Source organism: Geotrypetes seraphini, chromosome 4 (assembly GCF_902459505.1).
Source record: "Geotrypetes seraphini chromosome 4, aGeoSer1.1, whole genome shotgun sequence".
Classification (NCBI taxonomy): Eukaryota; Metazoa; Chordata; class Amphibia; order Gymnophiona; family Dermophiidae; genus Geotrypetes; species Geotrypetes seraphini.
The window spans coordinates 324,859,196-324,877,037 of record NC_047087.1 but is presented as its reverse complement, the minus strand read 5'-3'; the positions used below and the strand labels follow the sequence as shown (position 1 = coordinate 324,877,037).

At 43.9% G+C, this 17,842-nt stretch overlaps 1 protein-coding gene across 1 annotated transcript in view; it reads left to right on the top strand.

Moving 5' to 3' along the window:
* The window catches only part of CPXM2 (carboxypeptidase X, M14 family member 2), a 258,848-nt gene that overhangs the window by 165,680 nt on the left and 75,326 nt on the right, over window positions 1-17,842 (top strand). Inside the window, exon 8 of the mRNA XM_033941873.1 lies at window positions 14,778-14,901. Coding sequence (XP_033797764.1) covers window positions 14,778-14,901 — 124 coding nt within the window. The remainder of the gene's footprint in view (window positions 1-14,777; window positions 14,902-17,842) is intronic.

The following is a 17,842-nucleotide window of genomic DNA, read 5'->3' as shown; positions in this document are numbered from 1 at the left end:
AGCATCCATTAGGAAGCGCCTCCTTCTCAACTCTAAGACTGCGTGTGTGTGTTTCCTTTGTGAAATTCCTACACACATGCCTAAACCAGGCTTTCTTGAATTCACACAGTCTCTGTCTCCACTACCTCTACCGGGAGACTGTTCCACGCATCTATGATCCTTTCTGTAAAAATGTATTTCCTCAGATTACTCCGGAGCCCATCACCTCTTAACTTCATCCTATGCCCTTTCATTCCAGAGCTTTCTTTCAAATGAAAGAGACTCGACTCATGTACATTTACATCACATAGGTATTTAAATGTCGGGAGTGTTTAGCCCACCTCAGGCGAGTAATATATATAACTTCTGAATTTTTTTATTTAAATGTCTCTATCATATCTCTCCTTTCCTGCCTGTCCTCCAAAGAATACAGATTGAGATCTTTAAGTCTGTCCCCATACGCCTTATGACGATGACCACCACCATTGCTCTGGGTCGACTCCATCCTTTTTATATTGTACACAATATTCAAAATGCTTTCCATTGGTTTATCAGGTACTGTGTGGAAGTAGTTTAAGTCCTTTCTTTCTAATAGATCCTAGTCTACATGCATTTTCAAAAGCAGATCCAATGAAACTCTCATTACCAGTGGCATTCCTCAAGATTCCGTCTTTTCACCTGTTCTATTCAATTTTTTTTATTGTCACTTTGTAAACTGCTAATGTATCTTCTGCTGATGATATTCAATTCTTGCTTAAGGTTAAAGCAACATTGATGAGATATGACTGCACTGCCTTCTTGGTATGCAAATCTCTCTCATGCATGTTTATTGTGGATATCTTGAAAACCAGGCCTGCCAGTAGATCTTGAGGACCGGACATGGGCATCCCTGAGCTACACTATCCACTCTTACCACAACCTCTGGCAACACGTTCCAGAGCTTAACTATTCTCTGAGTGAAAATATATTTCCTCCTTTTGGTTTTAAAAGTATTTCCCTGTAACTTCATTGAGTGTCCCCTAGTCCTTGTAATTTATGACGGAGTGAAAAATCGATCCACTTGTGCCCGTTCCGTTCCATTCAGGATTATGTAGACTTCAATCATATCTTCCCTCAGCCCTCACTTTTCCAAGCTGAAGAGCCCTAACCTTTTCAGTCTTTCATAAGAACATAAGAACATAAGCAAGACCTCCGCTGGGTCAGACCTGAGGTCCATCGTGCCCAGCAGCCCGCTCACACTGCGGCCCAACAGGTCCAGGACCTGCACAGTAATCTTCTATTTCTACCCTTCTATCCCCTTTTCCAGCAGGAAATTGTCCAATCCTTTCTTAAACCCCAGTACCGTTCGCTGCCCTATAACGTCCTCTGGAAGCGCATTCCAGGTGTCCACCACACGTTGGGTAAAGAAGAACTTCCTAGCATTTGTTTTGAATCTGTCCCCTTTCAGCTTTTCCGAATGCCCTCTTGTTCTTTTATTATTTGAAAGTTTGAAGAATCTACTCTCTCTATGCCCTTCATGATCTTGTAAGTCTCTATCATATCCCCTCTAAGTCTCCTCTTCTCCAGGGAAAAGAGACCCAGTTTCTCCAATCTCTCAGCGTATGAAAGGAGTTCCATCTCTTTTATCATATTTGTCACTCTTCTATGAACCTTTTCTAGTGCCGTTATATCTTTCTTGAGATAAGGAGACCAAAATTGAACATAATTCTCCAGGTGAGGTTGCAGCATGGAGCGATACAGAGGCATTAAAAATTGTTAGTCTTGTTAACCATCCCTTTTTTAATAATTCCTAGCATTTGTTTGCTTTTTGGGCTGCCGCCGTACATTGGGCGGAAGGTTTCATCATATCGTCTACAATGACACCCAGATCCCTTTCTAGGGCTCTAACCCCCAAGGTGGACTCTAGCATCCGGTAACTGTGATTTGAGTCCATTGTCTCCTCCCAACTCTCAGCCTACTTGGAAAGATTCTCTATCCTCCTACCGTATCAATACGGCTTCAGACCCAACTTCAGTACTGAAACCCTCCTGGCCTCCCTAACCTCGAAGATCCAACAACTCCACTCTCACAAAAAATTTGCCGTTCTACTCCAATTCGACCTCTCTGCAGCCTTCGACGTTGTCCATCATGACATTTTAATCCTCCTACTCTCCGAGATAGGCATCAGCTCCACGGTCCTTGACTGGTTCTCGAATTTCTTACGTTCTCGTTCTTACACCGTCACCAAGAATGGTACCTCATCCTCCCCGTGGAAACCGACATGTGGAGTTCCACAAGGCTCCCCCCTATCCCCTATCCTCTTCAACATTTATATGTCCTCCCTGAACCTCCTCCACCTTTCCCCCCTAGAAATACTCTACACTTACGCTGACGATATCCTGATCCTCCTCGAGACCGACGCAAACCTCTCCAATCTCGCAGCAAACATCTCTTCATGCATAACCAAACTTCAATCCTGGGCTCTTGCTGTACAAATGAAACTAAATGAATCCAAAACCAAACTACTTTGGCTTGGCCCCAAACTTGATCATTTACCCACCTCCATCCCACTGCCCACAGGCACCTCTCTACAACTAGAGTTCTCCAGCAAAGTTCTGGGCATCACCATAGATTCCTCGCTATCCTTCAACGACCACCTCAACTCCCTGTTAAAAACATGCTTTCACAGCCTTCACATGCTGAGGAAAGTGAGGTCCTGCTTCCACCAAAAACACTTTGCCGTACTCGTACAGTCCATCATCCTCTCCAGATTGGACTATTGCAATTCCATCTACCTTAGCTTAACAAAGAAAAGCCTCCACAGACTCCAACTAATCCAGAACACCGCGGCCAAACTCATCTTCTCAAAAAGCAAATTTGACCATGCCTCTCCACTCCTGTCCAAGCTACACTGGCTTCCTGTCATCTCCAGGGTCCATTTTAAATGTGCCTGCCTAACCTTCAAGATGCTCCACGGCATCCTTCCACCTCTTATTCCTCTATCTTGGAATTCCTCAAATCCATTCTCCACCAGATCCACGCAAAAATTAAAACTATCCTTCCCCTCCTCAAAGGGTATCTCCCTCATCGGTAAACTCGGGTCCTCCCTCCACTTCAGAATCGCTCAGCTCTGGAATAGTCTCCCTTCCCCTCTCCGTAACTTGAGCCCCCTTCTACCATTCCGTAAGCTTCTGAAGACTTGGCTCTTCTCCAAAACGTAACCCGTCCCCTCCCTATTATTATCACACCTAACCTCTCTCTTACTTACTTTTATAAACCCACTGGAGTTCCGTTGCTTCCTATCCATGTAAACCGTGTCGAGCTCCACCTGTGGAGATGATGCGGTATATAAACCCAAGATTTAGATTTAGATTAGATTTGGGTTATTCCTCCCAATATACATCACTTTGCATTTGTCCCCATTGAATTTCATCTGCCACTTGGACTCCATGTCTTCCAATTTCCTAAGGTCTGCCTGCAATTTTTCACAATCTGCATTCGTTTTAACAACTTTGAACAGTTTAGTGTCATCTGCAAATTTAATCATCTCATTCTTCATTCCAATTTCCTGATCATTTTTAAATAAGTTAAATAGTACCAGACCTAGTACAGATCCCTGCAGCTCTCCACTGTTCAATCTCCTCCATTGAGAAAAATGACCATTTAACCCTACCCTCTGTTTTCTATCTGATAACCAATTCCTAATCCACAACTGAACTTTGTTACCTATCCCTTAACTCTTTAATTTTCTCAGGAGCCTCTCGTGAGGAACTTTGTCAAAAGCTTTCTGAAAATCAAGATATACATCAACCGGCTCACCTTTATCCACATCTTTATTCACACCTTCAAAGAAGTCAAGCACATTTGTGAGGCAAGATTTTCCTCGGTTGAACACGTGCTAACTCTGTCTCATTAATTCATGTTTATCTACGTGTTCCACAATTTTATTTTTTATAATTCTTTCCACCATTTATCCAGCACTGAAGTCAGGCTTACCAGTCTGTAATTTCCCAGATCTCCCCTGGAACACTTTTTAAAAATTGGTATAACTGGCCACCCTCCAATTTTCCGGTGCTGCAGATGATTTTAACAACAGATTACAGATCACTAACAGGTCATCAATTTTATGTTTGAGTTCTTTTAGTACCTTAGTATATATACCCATCCGGTCCAGGTGATTTATCATTTTTAATTTGTCGGTTTGGCTTAGTACATCTTCCAGATTCACCGAGATTTATTTTCAGTTCCTCCGCATCATTACCCTTGAAAACCATTTCTTGGTTCAGGTGGGTCTCTTACATCTTCTTCCGTAAAGAAAGAAAAGAATTCATTCAGTCTCTCCGCTATGGCCTTATACTCCCTGAGTGCCCTTTTTGCTCCTTGATCATCCAACGGTCCCACAGATTCCTTCACAGGTTTCTGCTTATGATGTTCCTAAAAAAACACTATAATGAGTTTTTGCCTCTTTGGAAAGTTCTTCTTCATATTCTTTCTTAGCTTTCATTATCAATGCTTTGTATATCTAACTTGCTAGTGCTTGTGTCTCTTCTTATTTTCTTCATTCGGATTATTTTTCCATTCTTTTTTTTAATGTAAATTTTTAGAATATGAACTTCTCTGAAGAAGCCGTCTTGGCAAAACGCGTAAGATCCCGCCACAGTGAGACAACTTCTACTACCGTTTTGATTCAGAAATGAGCTAAGTTGAAGTTCATATTCTAAAAATTTATGAAAAAATTTTCTCTATGAACATTTATTACTCATTCAGAAATTACTATATTTGGAAACCAGTGCTAAAAACATTTGAAATAACTTTATATAAACTCGAGATGGGGCAATGATAGACACATTGAAACACATTTAAATGGTTTTTTTTGCCCTGATTGTGATTTCCTTACCAACTGATGGTTCTGAACTCCTCTTATAAACGTATAAAGTATATTTATGATTACTAGTGCCCTTTATTTTTGTTTTTGTTGAATGATTTTTAAATAACATCCATGCCTGGTTTTCAATCCTAACCTTTGCAACTGATCTTTTAAGCTTCTTTGTAACTATTTTCCTTGCCTTTTCGAAAATTAAATACCTCTATAGTAGATTTCTTTTGCGAAGTCATTCCAGCTATCAGCTCAATTTTGATCATGTTTCTCAGCGGACCCAACACAGTGAACTCCTGTATTATGCCTTGCATTCCACTGAGAACAAAATCTAAAATAGCTCTCCCTCTTGTCGGTTTCTGGATCAGTTTCTCCAAGAAGCAGTCGTTTATGACATCTAGGAATTTTACCTCACTAGCATTCCCTGATGTAACATTTAACCAGGTGAAAAATGTATTCTAAGGGCTCCTTTTACAAAGCCGCACATGCACCGGATTAGCACGTGCTATAGTACACACTAGCCGAAAATCTACCACCTGCTCAAAAGGAGGCGGTAGTGGCTAGCGTGCGGGGCAATTTAGCGCACGTTAAGTCCCTAGCGCGGTTTCCCTCATTTAGGCTACTTTTACACATCGATGTCTAGGTGCATAATATGGACCTTCTTCAGCTGCTACATCAGATGTCCTTGTCTCTTGTTTTACACTGTTCGTAGTTTGGATATTTCAGTTTGTAAAATTGATGTTCATGCAGGATGTAGCCAAACTTTGGTCATTTGTGTCTCCTGTATTTTAGAAAAGGCTGTATTTCAATAGATCCTATTCTAAATACATGAGACTTGGACATCTATATCTGATGTATAATAGACTTCAAAATCCATATTCTAAATTAGTCATCCTTTTTAAAATTCACTTCTAAGTCCCAATAAACATAAACATATTCTTTGGCTTAACGCAGAAACACCTAGAGTAAACCACTGTGTTATAGGTAAGTGTATCTTATTATTATGACCTCTGTTATATGCTTATATCCAATCACAACTTAGCTATTTATAGGTTATGTTGTATTTATTTTTTTGGGTTTGTCTCTATCCCTTTGTTTTGTGGTATATGTACTTCACTCTCCTCTCTTTAAACTAAACTAAACCTTAAGTTTATATACCGCATCATCTCCACGGATGTGGAACTCGGCACGGTTTACAAGAACTTAAAATATAGGAAGAGAAGGAAAAAAAAGGTTTACATGAACTTATATATAGAAGAGAAGAGTAAGGGGGGATAGAATTACATTTTAGTGAAAAGCCAGGTTTTCAGTTGCTTGTGGAATAATTGGAGGGAGCCCAGGTTCCTCAGCGGGGTAGTAAGGTCGTTCCAAAGACCTGTGATTCTGAAGAGAAGGGATTTTCTCAGTTTGCCTGCATAGCGAATACCGTGTAGAGAGGGGAAGGATAGTTTATACCTTTGGGCGGGTCTGGTAGAGTTAGGACTCGAGGAGTTATAAGATAGTGGGATTAAGGGAGGAAGGGTGCTGTGAATTACCTTAAAAGCCAGGCAGGAGCATTTGAAATGGATTCTGGAAATCACTGGGAGTCAGTGAAGTTTGGCTAGGAGTGGGGAGACATGGTCAGACTTGCGTTTTGCAAAGACCAACTTGGCTGCAGTATTCTGGATTAGCTGGAGTCTTTGAAGACTTTTTTTTTTGATAGGCTTAAGTAGATGGCATTGCAGTAGTCTAGTTTGGAGAGACTGATGGATTGGACAAGGACGGCGAAATGTTGGCGAAAATAGGATCTTACTTTCCTCAGCATGTGGAGGCTGAAAAAGCATGATTTAGCCATGGAGTTGAGGTGGTCATTGAGGGAGAGAGAAGAATTGATAATGATGCCAAGGACCTTGCTTGAGAACTCAAGCTGCAGTGCAGCGCCTGAGGGTAATGCGAAGAGGGTGGGCAGCAATGTTCCCTCTAAGGTTTGATGAGGTGTGTGCAAAAAAAAATATGCATGAGCGACAAGTTACATACTCCACAAATTTATGAGCAGGTGCGGAGGATGCATTTTTAAACAAATGTAGTTTATCCTTGTACTACTTATGTAATTTTAATCATCTATGGATATGTTTGTATGTTTATTGTTCAAATGGTTTTATTTATTTCCCCAAATTTATTTTTGTTATACGCATTGAAAATATTTGATATTGCGTTTAAATCAAAATCTCAATAAACTTGAAACGAGTGCCCGTGAGATTGTGGGAGGGTTAAATACTCAAAACTTAGAAGTTTTTGCTACGCCAGCTTTCTGGTATCTTTACATACAGTGGCGTACCTAGCATATGTAACATCCGGGGCCCATCATTTTTTGGCACCCCCCCCCCATCTGTAAGAAAAACATGATTTTTAGTAACAAACCACACGTCACACATGAGTACCTAGGAAAAGGCAGCATCTTACATATTGCAGTGAGCAGTACATCAATACACCCATTGTAAAACTAAACAAGCCAGACCAGCACAGATCAATCCTACATTGTCAATCCTAACAGAAAACCATGTCTTTTTTTTTTTTAGTTCAATAATTTTATTGAATATTATGAGAAATATACAGAAAGCAGTTCAAACACATAGAATCAGAGTAAAAACATTTGGTGTAGAAAAAATCCATATCTACAATCATTTGTATACAACCAAAATAGTGAAAGGATCCAGAGTATTGGAACTGCTAATGAAAACCATGTCTTTCAAACACACAGAACACAGAAAACACCTTCGCCTAGTATGGAATATGTCATCACAAACTAACCCCTCCCCCTTTTACAAAACTGTACTGTGGATTTTAGCCACGGTGGTAACAGCCCTGACGCTCATAGAATTCTGAGCATCAGAGCTGCTACCGCCACGGCTGGCGCTAAAAAACGCTCCACAGTTTTGTAAAAGGGGGGATAAAATAGAAATACACAGTTTCAACGCTCTAGCTCAGAGATGCCCAAACTTTTTGGGCTTGCGAGCTACTTTAAAATGACCAAGTCAAAATGATCTACCAAAAATAAAATTAAAAAACACAAAGCACACTATATGCTGAGAAAATGTTAATTATCATTCCTATTCTGGGTTTTTTTCAAAGAAGTCAAGGCAGATGACTCTATGCATTGTCACCTCAGTAACAACCATACAAAAATAGACAAATATACCCCCCATCCTTTTTATTAAACCACAATAGCAGTTTTTAGCGCAGGGAACTGTGCTAAATGCCCAGCGCTGCTCTCGACGCTCATAGGCTCCCTGCGCTAAAAAACACTATTGCAATTTAGTAAAAGGGGGCCATAGTGCAAAATATAGACAGCATATATAAATTCAGACACATTTTGATCACTAAATTAAAAATAAAATCATTTTCCTACCTTTGTTTGGTAATTTCATCTGGTTGCACTTTATTCTTCTGACTGTGCATCCAATATTTCTTCCCTTCTTTCAGCCTCCTGTATGCTTCCTCTCCTCCAGACCTCATTCCCTCCCCCAACTTTTTCTTTCTTTCTCTGTCTGTCTTTCTCTGATTCTATGCCCCATTTTTTTGCTTTGTTTCTGGTTCCCTGTCCCCCCCCCCTTCTTTCTTTCTTCCTTCCTTCCTCCGTGCCCCATTTTTTGCTTTTTTTTCTGGCTCCCTGTCCCCCCCACCCCACCTTCTTTCTTTCTTTCTTCCTTCCTACCTCCCCCATGCCACCACCGCCGCGGAATAGGCTGCTGCTGCCGCAATCGGGAACAGGCCGAAATCTCCCTGCTTCTCTTCTGCACAGGGCCTATCAACTCTCCCCGCCCGACGTCAATTCTAACGTCGGAAAGGACGTTCCGGGCAGCCAGGCAGCGATTGGCTAACCAGAACGTCCTCTTGACGTCAGAATTGACGTCGGGCCGCCACGAGAGTTGGTCAGCCCAGCAGGGAAGAGAAGCAGGGAGATCAAAGACACGGTGTCGGCCTGATCCCCGATGGCAGCAGTGAGAAGGGAAGGGAAGCAGGTTGGGCACCACTGCTCTAGACGAACCGCACTCTAGGGAGAACAGAGGACCGTGAACCCTCGCACCCCCACCCCGACGTCCGATTCCTCCCCCAGCCTCCCCTTACCTTTGCGACGCGTGTATGCGCTGTGACGAGAAACTTGTGCGCTGCGATGTAATATTTTGTGCGCCAGCGCACGCCAGCGCAGCTTAGCGGGAACACTGGTGGGCAGGTGTTCTAATTTTTGTTTCATTTTCCCCATTATCCCAGGACAAGCAGGCAGGTATTCTCACATATGGGTGATGTCATCGACGGAGCCCGGATGCAGACGCCTCACAAGCAGACTTGCTTGAAGAAACTCAAAGTTTCGAGTCGCCCGCACCGTGCATGCGTGAGTGCCTTCCCACCCAGCGCAGGGCGTGTCTCCTCAGTTCTCAGTTTTCTGCGGAGCCGAGAAGTCCATCTTTGACTCTCTGCGTTTAACTTCATTACTTCATGCCTTCTCTGAACTGCAGTTTGTATTTTTTTCCTCACGAATCGCTGTTCTTATTTTATTTCTTTCGTTTTCAGTTTAAAAAAAAAAAATTCCTCTTCTGTCCATTTCTCGGGACAAGCCACTCGGCCACAGCCCGAGGGCTTCGATCTTGCGGCGGCTATTTTTCCTTCTATGTCCCGGCCTGCCACGGGCTTCAAGAAGTGTAGCAAGTGTCAGTGTGCGATCTCTCTTACGGACCCACACTGTCTGGTATCCAAGCACGTGAAGCAAGGAGCAGATTCTTTGCGAGTGCCTCGGCAGGATTCCTCACACTCTATACAAGGAGCAGAGTCTTTGGGAGTGCATCGAGGTTCCTCCATCAAGCTTATGGAGCTTCGATCTACAGCCTCCAGTCCTATCCATTCTTTGATAGCATCGGCTGCTTCCGTCTCCGAGGCGAAGTCTCCTCGATCCTCGAGATCTGCTTCTAGGCACAGTTCTCATCGATGATCGAGGCCTTCATTGAGGCATCCTTCTAGGCAAAGTTCTTCTTCTAAACAACGACCTTCTTCAACTAAGCCTCGATCTATCCCCAACTTCGACTAGACCACTGACTCCTCGTTCGAGGTCTCCAATGCCGGACCTCAAGGATATCCCGGTTTCGATTGCTTCGTCCAAGTCACCATGTTCCTTCGATGCCTTTTTTCCTCCCGAGGCTTCATCTTCGACCCAAGCTGCCTCGATGTCCTCGAGTCCTTCTTGAGGCAAAGCATTGGTGGATCATCTATCTTTCTCATCTTTCCTTCGTCAGATGGATGTAGACTTGGATCTTCAATTAGACACTGGCTCTAAATACTCTAAGGAGTATCTCGAAGTCATGCATCTCCCTCAACCTCCGGCGGAGTCACTTAAGCTTCCTCTTCATAAGCTTTTGAATCAGACTTTTGGTCGATGCATGGAAACACCTTTTTCCATACCAGCTGTTTCAGGCAAATTGGACTCTAGGTATAAAACTGTGCATCGCAAAGGGTTTGACAACTCACAGTTATCTCATCAATCCCTGCTTGTCAAGTCCTCCTTAAAGAGGTCCCATCCTTCCAAGGTTTATGCCACCGTTCCTCCTGGAAGGGAAGGGAAAACTATGGACAAATTCGGACGTCGCATCTATCAAAATGCTTTGATGTCCTCTAAAGTTCTCAAGTATAATTTTCAATTCATCACTTATTTTGAATTCCTTATTTCTTTACTACCAAAGTTCTTGAATTATTTGGATACTCAAATGCACTTTGAATTTCAAGAAGTCCTTGCTTCTTTGTCTCAACTCCGTTTGCATCTCCTCCAGTCATCTTATGATGCCTTCGAGTTGTCTGCCCGAGCAGCTGCTTGCTCTGTAGCTATGCGTCATCATGCCTGGCTTCGTACCATTGACATGGACCCTAATCTTCAAGACCGCTTAGCTAATATTCCTTGTGAGGGCAATGACCTCTTTGATGAATCTATTGAGGCAGCCACCAAGAAATTGTCTGACCATGAAAAATCCTTTGCTTCTATTGTCAGACCTAAGCCAAAGCCAGCTCCTGCCAAACTTGCACGCCCTGCTCTTATCTATCAACGGCGTTTTGCTCCGAAGCCGGCTCCTTATACTCGCCCTCCTCTTAAGAAAAAGCAACCTCAGAAGCAACAGAAACCTCAACCTTCTGCTGCACCTAAGGCTTCTCAGCCTTTTTGACTGTTTACAACAGAGCATAACCTCCACCGTTCTGTCTCCGTCTCATTTTCCCCCTATAGGAGGTTGTCTCCATCATTTTTACTACCGATGGACGTTAATTACATTCGACCTCTGGGTCCTTACCATCATCAGGGAAGGATACTCTCTTCATATCACTCAGGTTCCATCAGAGCTTCCTCCAAGAGAGTATCCTTCCAATCCTTCCCAGACTGCCCTTCTTCAGGAAGCTCAAGCTCTGCTTCGTCTCCATGCCATCGAACCAGTTCCCTTGGAACAGCAGAACAGGGGGTTTTACTCCCGTTACTTCCTTGTTCCAAAGAAGACGGGTGATTTGCGACCCATTCTGGATCTCAGGGCTCTCAACAAATTTCTAGTCAAAGAAAAGTTTCGAATGTTATCCCTGGCATCCGTTTATCCCCTTCTCGAGCAGAACGACTGGTTATGCTCTCTGGATCTCAATGAGGCTTACACTCATATCCCCATTCACCCGGCAGCAGCTCTAAGGAATCATGGTCTTCAGGTGTTTCCCTACCTCGACGACTGGGTCTCAAGGGGTTATTGTAGCGATCTGACAGACTACCTAGTTCCTACAAAGCTTGGGATTCGAGATCAATTTTCCCAAATCTCAGCTTCAACCCTCACAGACTCTACAATTCATTGGAGCTGTTCTGGACACTGTCCAACTCAGGGCATTCCTTCCACAACAATGACTGGAAGCTTTTCTTCAACTCTGTCAAACAGTGTCTTCCCGCTCTTCCATCTCAACAAGACACATGATGGTACTTCTAGGTCACATGGCCTCTATAGTACACGTGACTCCTTTTGCCAGACTTCACCTCAGTGGACCCTGGCATCTGAATGAACGCAAGTTTGCGACCCTCCCTCTCGACACATTTCAGTCACTCCTTCATTGAAGAAGTTTCTCTGTTGGTGGATGCTCTCTTCCAATCTTTCCAGAGGATTGCTTTTTCAAATGCCCCCTCATCAGAAGGTCCTCACGACAGACTCTTCGACCTAAGCTTGGGGCGATCATCTCAATGGTCTCCGTACACAAGGCCACTGGACCAGTACAGATCGTCAATGTCACATCAATCTGTTGGAACTCAGAGCGATTTTCAAGGCTCTCAACGCTTTTCAACATCTTCTTCACGACCAGGTAGTCCTCATCTGGACGGACAACTGAGTCGCCATGTATTACGTCAACAAACAGGGAGGGACGGGACCTGCCTCCCTTTGTCAAGAAGCTCTGAAACTTTGGGACTAGGCAATCCGCCACAACACCTTCCTCAAAGCTGTCTACATTCAAGGGGCGAAGAATTGCTTGGCGGACAACTTGAGTCGTCTCCTGCAGCCTCATGAATGGACACTCCATTCCGCCCCCTTCATCACATTTTTTCACAATGGGGAACACCTCAGATAGACCTCTTTGCAGCTCCCCACAACTACAAACTGCCTCAGTTCTGCTCCAGGATATACTCTCCTCATCACCTCGAGGCAGATGCTTTTCTTCTGGAATGGTCGAATCTTTTCCTCTATGCTTTCCCTCCATTCCCTCTCATTCTCAAGACTCTAGTCAAGTTGAAAAACAGTCATGCCACCATGATTCTAATTGCTCCTTGGTGGCCAAGACAACGTTGGTACTCCCTTCTACTTCAACTCAGCAGCAGGAAGCCATACCTTCTACCAGTTTTTCCTTCTCTGCTTACACAGAGTCAAGGATCTCTGCTTCATCCCAACCTGCAATCTCTACACCTGACAGCCTGGTACCTCTTAACATAACCCCTCTTCAGTTTTCTCAATCTGTAAGAGATGTTTTAGAAGCTTCTAGGAAGCCTACCACTAGACAATGCTATCACCAAAAGTGGACTAGATTTTCTACGTGGTGTTTTTCTCATCATAAGGAACCTCAGCATTCCTCCTTATCTTCTGTTTTGGACTACCTTTTGCACTTATCCAATTCTGGCCTCAAGTCTACATCTATCCGAGTCCATCTCAGTACAATTGCGGCTTTCGCGAAAAGCAAATTTGATCACGTCTCACCACTCCTGTCTAAGCTCCATTGGCTCCCAGTAATCCCCAGGATCCACTTCAAATGTGCGTGTCTGGCCTACAAGATCCTACATGGCATCCTTCCTGCCGTTATCCCTCTATCCTGGAACTCCCCAACCCCTACTTCCTCCAGATCCTCCCAAATTTTTAAACTATCCTTCCCTTCCATAAAAGGTATTTCCCATGCAGGCAAACTTGGGTCATCCCTCCCCTTTAGAATCACTGAGATCTGGAATAACCTCACCTCCCCACTCCGAACCTCAAGCTCCCTCCAACTCTTCCGCAAACACCTAAAAACCTGGCTATTCTCAAAACTGTAACTCTTCCCCCCTCTTAGGCCTCTCACCTTCCCCCTTTACACCTAACTCTTTAATCTCTCCACTGTAGTTCCTCTCTCATCCTTCTTCCTGTAAACCGTGCCGAGCTCCGCATTCATGGAGATGGTGCAGTATATAAACCCAAGGTTTAGTTTAGTTTAGTTTCCATCAGCCTATTGAAGGGAAACCCGTCTCTGCTCATCCAGTGGTTTCCAAATTCATGAAAGGACTCTTCAATGGCAAAACTCCTCTCAAACCGCCTCCTGTGGTTTGGGACCTCAATGTTGTCCTTACTCAACTAATGAAGCCTCCATTTGAACCAATTGATAAGGATCATTTGAAGTATCTCACTTGGAAAGTGGTGTTTCTCATTGCCCTCACTTCTGCTCGAAGAGCCAGTGAGCTGCAAGCTTTAGCTGCTGACCCACCATTCACGGTGTTCCATCATGACAAAGTGGTTCTTCGTACTCATCCTAAATTCCTACCTAAAGTGGTCTCGGAATTTCATCTCAACCAGTCCACTGTTCTTCCAGTGTTTTTTCCAAAGCCTCATTCTCACCCTGGAGAATCAGCTTTTCATACTCTGGACTGTAAACGTGCTTTGGCCTTCTACTTGGAACGCACCAAACCACACAGAACTGCTCCTCAACTTTTTGTTTCCTTCGATCCAAATAAGTTAGGCCATCCTATTTCTAAGCGTACCATCTCCAACTGGATGGCGGCTTGTATCTCATTCTGCTATGCCCAGGCTGGATTATCCCTTCACAGTAAAGTCACAGCCAATAAGGTCAGAGCTATGGCAGCTTCAGTAGCTTTCCTCAGATCTACTTCTATTGAGGAAATTTGTAGAGCTGTTACTTGGTCCTCGGTTCATACCTTCACTTCTCACTATTGTCTGGATACTTTCTCCAGATGGGATGGACAGTTTGGCCAAACAGTATTACAAAATTTATTCTCCTAAATTGCCAACACTCCCACCATCCCATTCTGGTTAGCTTGGAGGTCACCCATATGTGAGAATACCTGCCTGCTTGTCCTGGGATAAAGCACAGTTACTTACCGTAACAGGTGTTATCCAGGGACAGCAGGCAGCTATTCTCACAACCCATCCACCTCCCCTGGTTTGCTTCTCTGCTAGCTATCTGAACTGAGGAGACACGCCCTGCGCTGGGCTGGAAGGCACTCACGCAAGCGCGGTGCGGGTGACTCAAAACTTTGAGTTTCTTCAAGCAAGTCTGCTTGTGAGGCGTCTGCATCCGGCTCCGTCGATGACGTCACCCATATGTGAGAATAGCTGCCTCCTGTCCCTGGATAACACCTATTACGGTAAGTAACTTCTTTATCGTCGTTCCTGTATAAGAACTGGGCTTTTTTTCTGCTTTTCTTTTGCAGCTGATGAAAGTTGTGAATGAAATGTGTCCAGACATTACGAGAGTGTATAATATTGGGAAAAGTCAACAGGGGCAGAAGTTATATGCCATGGAGATCTCCGATCACCCAGGAGAGCATGAAGCTGGTGCGTAGGTCTCAACACTTTCCATTTCATATCTCATCTGTGATTACTCTGCTCATCTAACCCTGTGAATACCTTCAACCCTCATAACCTAATTGGGGTGGAGGTGGGGGAAAGATCTGTTATCACATCTCTTCTGCTGCATTCAGAGAGAAGTTTAGGGACTCTACTGCTGTTCTCTCCAGCTAGATGTTTATGGATTTCTTCTTGGTGAAGCCACCTAGAAAGGAATGAAGATTTCAGGGTAGTCCAAAGCAATTTTTTCCACATCTAACCTTCCTTCCCAGTTCAAACCGTGCCAGACCCAATCATTACTACTTATGATATGGACAGCAGAAGACTCCAGACAAAGGTTCCTTCTGTTATGTCCCGTTTGGATTCAGTATACTGGGTGTTCAATCCCTTCCTGCAATCTGGGAATTGCAGAAATCCAAACACTTTTCTGAGCATGTGTTCCTCCTACCTTAGAGAGAGAGTTGGAACCCCCTACAGTTTCTATTTTTGCAAGCAATCCATACAGATATCTTCTGCTCTGCATCTTTTTCATATTTTTTTCACTTAAAGATTGTCTTTTTTGGTGGCTTCAGACCTCATTGCAGTGGTCCTCTGTCAGAGGAATATACACAGTCCCATGGAGCCGGATTGCTGCTTCACAGAGAAACTTCAGTGGACCTGTGGAGTCAGCCTGCTGTGTGCCACCCTTCTTGGACTTGAGGTCCATTCTCCTGGGAGTTCGCTTGCTGTCTGACCTTGTCAAGGGTTAAAGCGCAGGCTGTATGCATCCTGAGTAAAGTCCTGCAGGGTTTCAGTACACAGGCTGCGTTTCCCAGTTCTGGTCGTGTGGAGTGGTTTCGTGGGGGCGAAGGTTACAGTTGGAGTCCGTCCAATTGGCAGTCCAAAGATCTTCAAGTTTGGGCATTTGAAGCAGTTTCTGAGGCAGAAAATCCTTTCCTCTATTCAGCTGCAATTTAAGCAGAGCTGACAAGCAGGCACTGCATAGACTGTAAGTACACCTCCATTATTTCCTGTAAGCTCTGCCTTAACTGTACAAGCCTCAAACATATGATTTTAAAGTGTTTGAGGCTTGTGCAGATGAGTTCAGAGCTTTCAGAAATGGGTCAGGGACAGGAGAAGAACTTGCCGGGATGGGAAAATGAGTTCCCATGGGGTCGGGGAAAATTTGTCCCCGTGTCATTCCCTAATAGGAATTATTAAAAGGGATGGTTAACAAGACTAAGAATGTTATAATGCCTCTGTATCACTCCATGCTGCAACCTCACCTTGGAGTATTGCGTTCAATTCTGGTCTCCTTATCTCAAGAAAGATATAGTGGCACTAGAAAAGGTTCAAAGAAGACCAAGATGATAAAGGGGATGGAACTCCTCTTGTATGAGGAAAGACTAAAAAGGTTAGGGCTCTTTAGCTTGGAGAAGAGATGGCCAAATGGAGATATGATTGAAGCCTACAAAATCCTGAGTGAAGTAGAACGAGTACACCCCAATTTTCAAAAAAGGATCCAGAGGAGAACCGGGCAACTACAGACCAGTGAGTCTTACGTCTGTTCCTGGAAAGATGGTCGAAGCACTGATTAAAGATAGCATAGTCTGGCACTTGGATACACACGACCTGATGAGAGCCAGTCAACACGGCTTCAGGAAAGGGAAGTCAAGCTTGACAAATTTACTACAATTCTTTGAAACAGTAAACAAATAGATTGATAATGGGGAACCAGTGGACATAATATACTTGGATTTCCAGAAAGCGTTTGACAAAGTCCCACACGAAAGACTTCTCAGGAAATTACAAAGCCATGGAATAGAGGGAGACATACTAAGGTGGATAGGCAAATGGCTGGAAAACAGAATGCAGAGGGTGGGCTTAAATGGGAAGTTCTCAGACTGGAAGAAAGTGACTAGCAGTGTGCCCCAGGGCTCGGTTCTTGGGCCCATCCTATTTAATATTTTCATCAACGACCTAGAAGACGGAATGTCCAGTGAGGTCATCAAGTTTGCAAATGACATGAAGTTATGTCGGGCAATCGGATCACAAAAGGATAGCGAGGAACTACAGAGAGATTTGAGCCAGTTAGAGAAATGGGCAGAGAAATGGCAGATGAAGTTTAATGTGGAAAAATGCAAAGTAATGCATTTGGGCAGAAAGAACAAGGAGCACGAGTATAGAATGTCAGGTGCAACTCTGGGTAAGAGCGAACAAGAAAAGGATCTGGGGGTACTGATAGATAAGACCCTGAAACCATCGGTACAATGCGCGGCAGCAGCAAAGAAAGCAAATAGAACGTTGGGCATGATAAAGAAGGGAATCACTAGTAGATCAGAGAGGGTCATAATGCCGCTTTATAGAGCAATGGTCAGACCACACTTGGAATACTGTGTCCAACACTGGTCTCCCTACCTAAAGAATGGTGTTTGAGAGGGTGCAGAGGCGAGCAACGAAGCTAGTTAAAGGTATGGAAAACTTGAACTACAAAGAATGACTTAAAAAACTGGGACTATTCTCCCTTGAGAAGAGGAGACTGCGAGGGGATCTGATTGAGACTTTTAAGATAATAAAAGGAATCGATAAGATAGAGCAGGATAAAAAGTTGTTTACGATATCAAATGTGACCAGGACAAGAGGTCATGGACTGAAGCTGAGGGGGGACAAGCCCAGGACAAACGCCAGGAAGTTCTGCTTCACACAGCGAGTGGTGGACACCTGGAACGCTTTCCCGGTAGAGGTTGCTGCGGAACCTACAGTTCTTGGTTTTAAGGGCAAGTTAGATGCACATCTCCTCGAAAGATGCATAGAAGGATACGGGTGACTAACCTTTTTTTCACAAGGTTACACCTGGCTGGGCCTCTGCGTGAGCGGATCACCGGACTTGATGGACCTAAGGTCTGATCCGGAGATGGCAGTTCTTATGTTCAAAAATTGCAAAGACTAG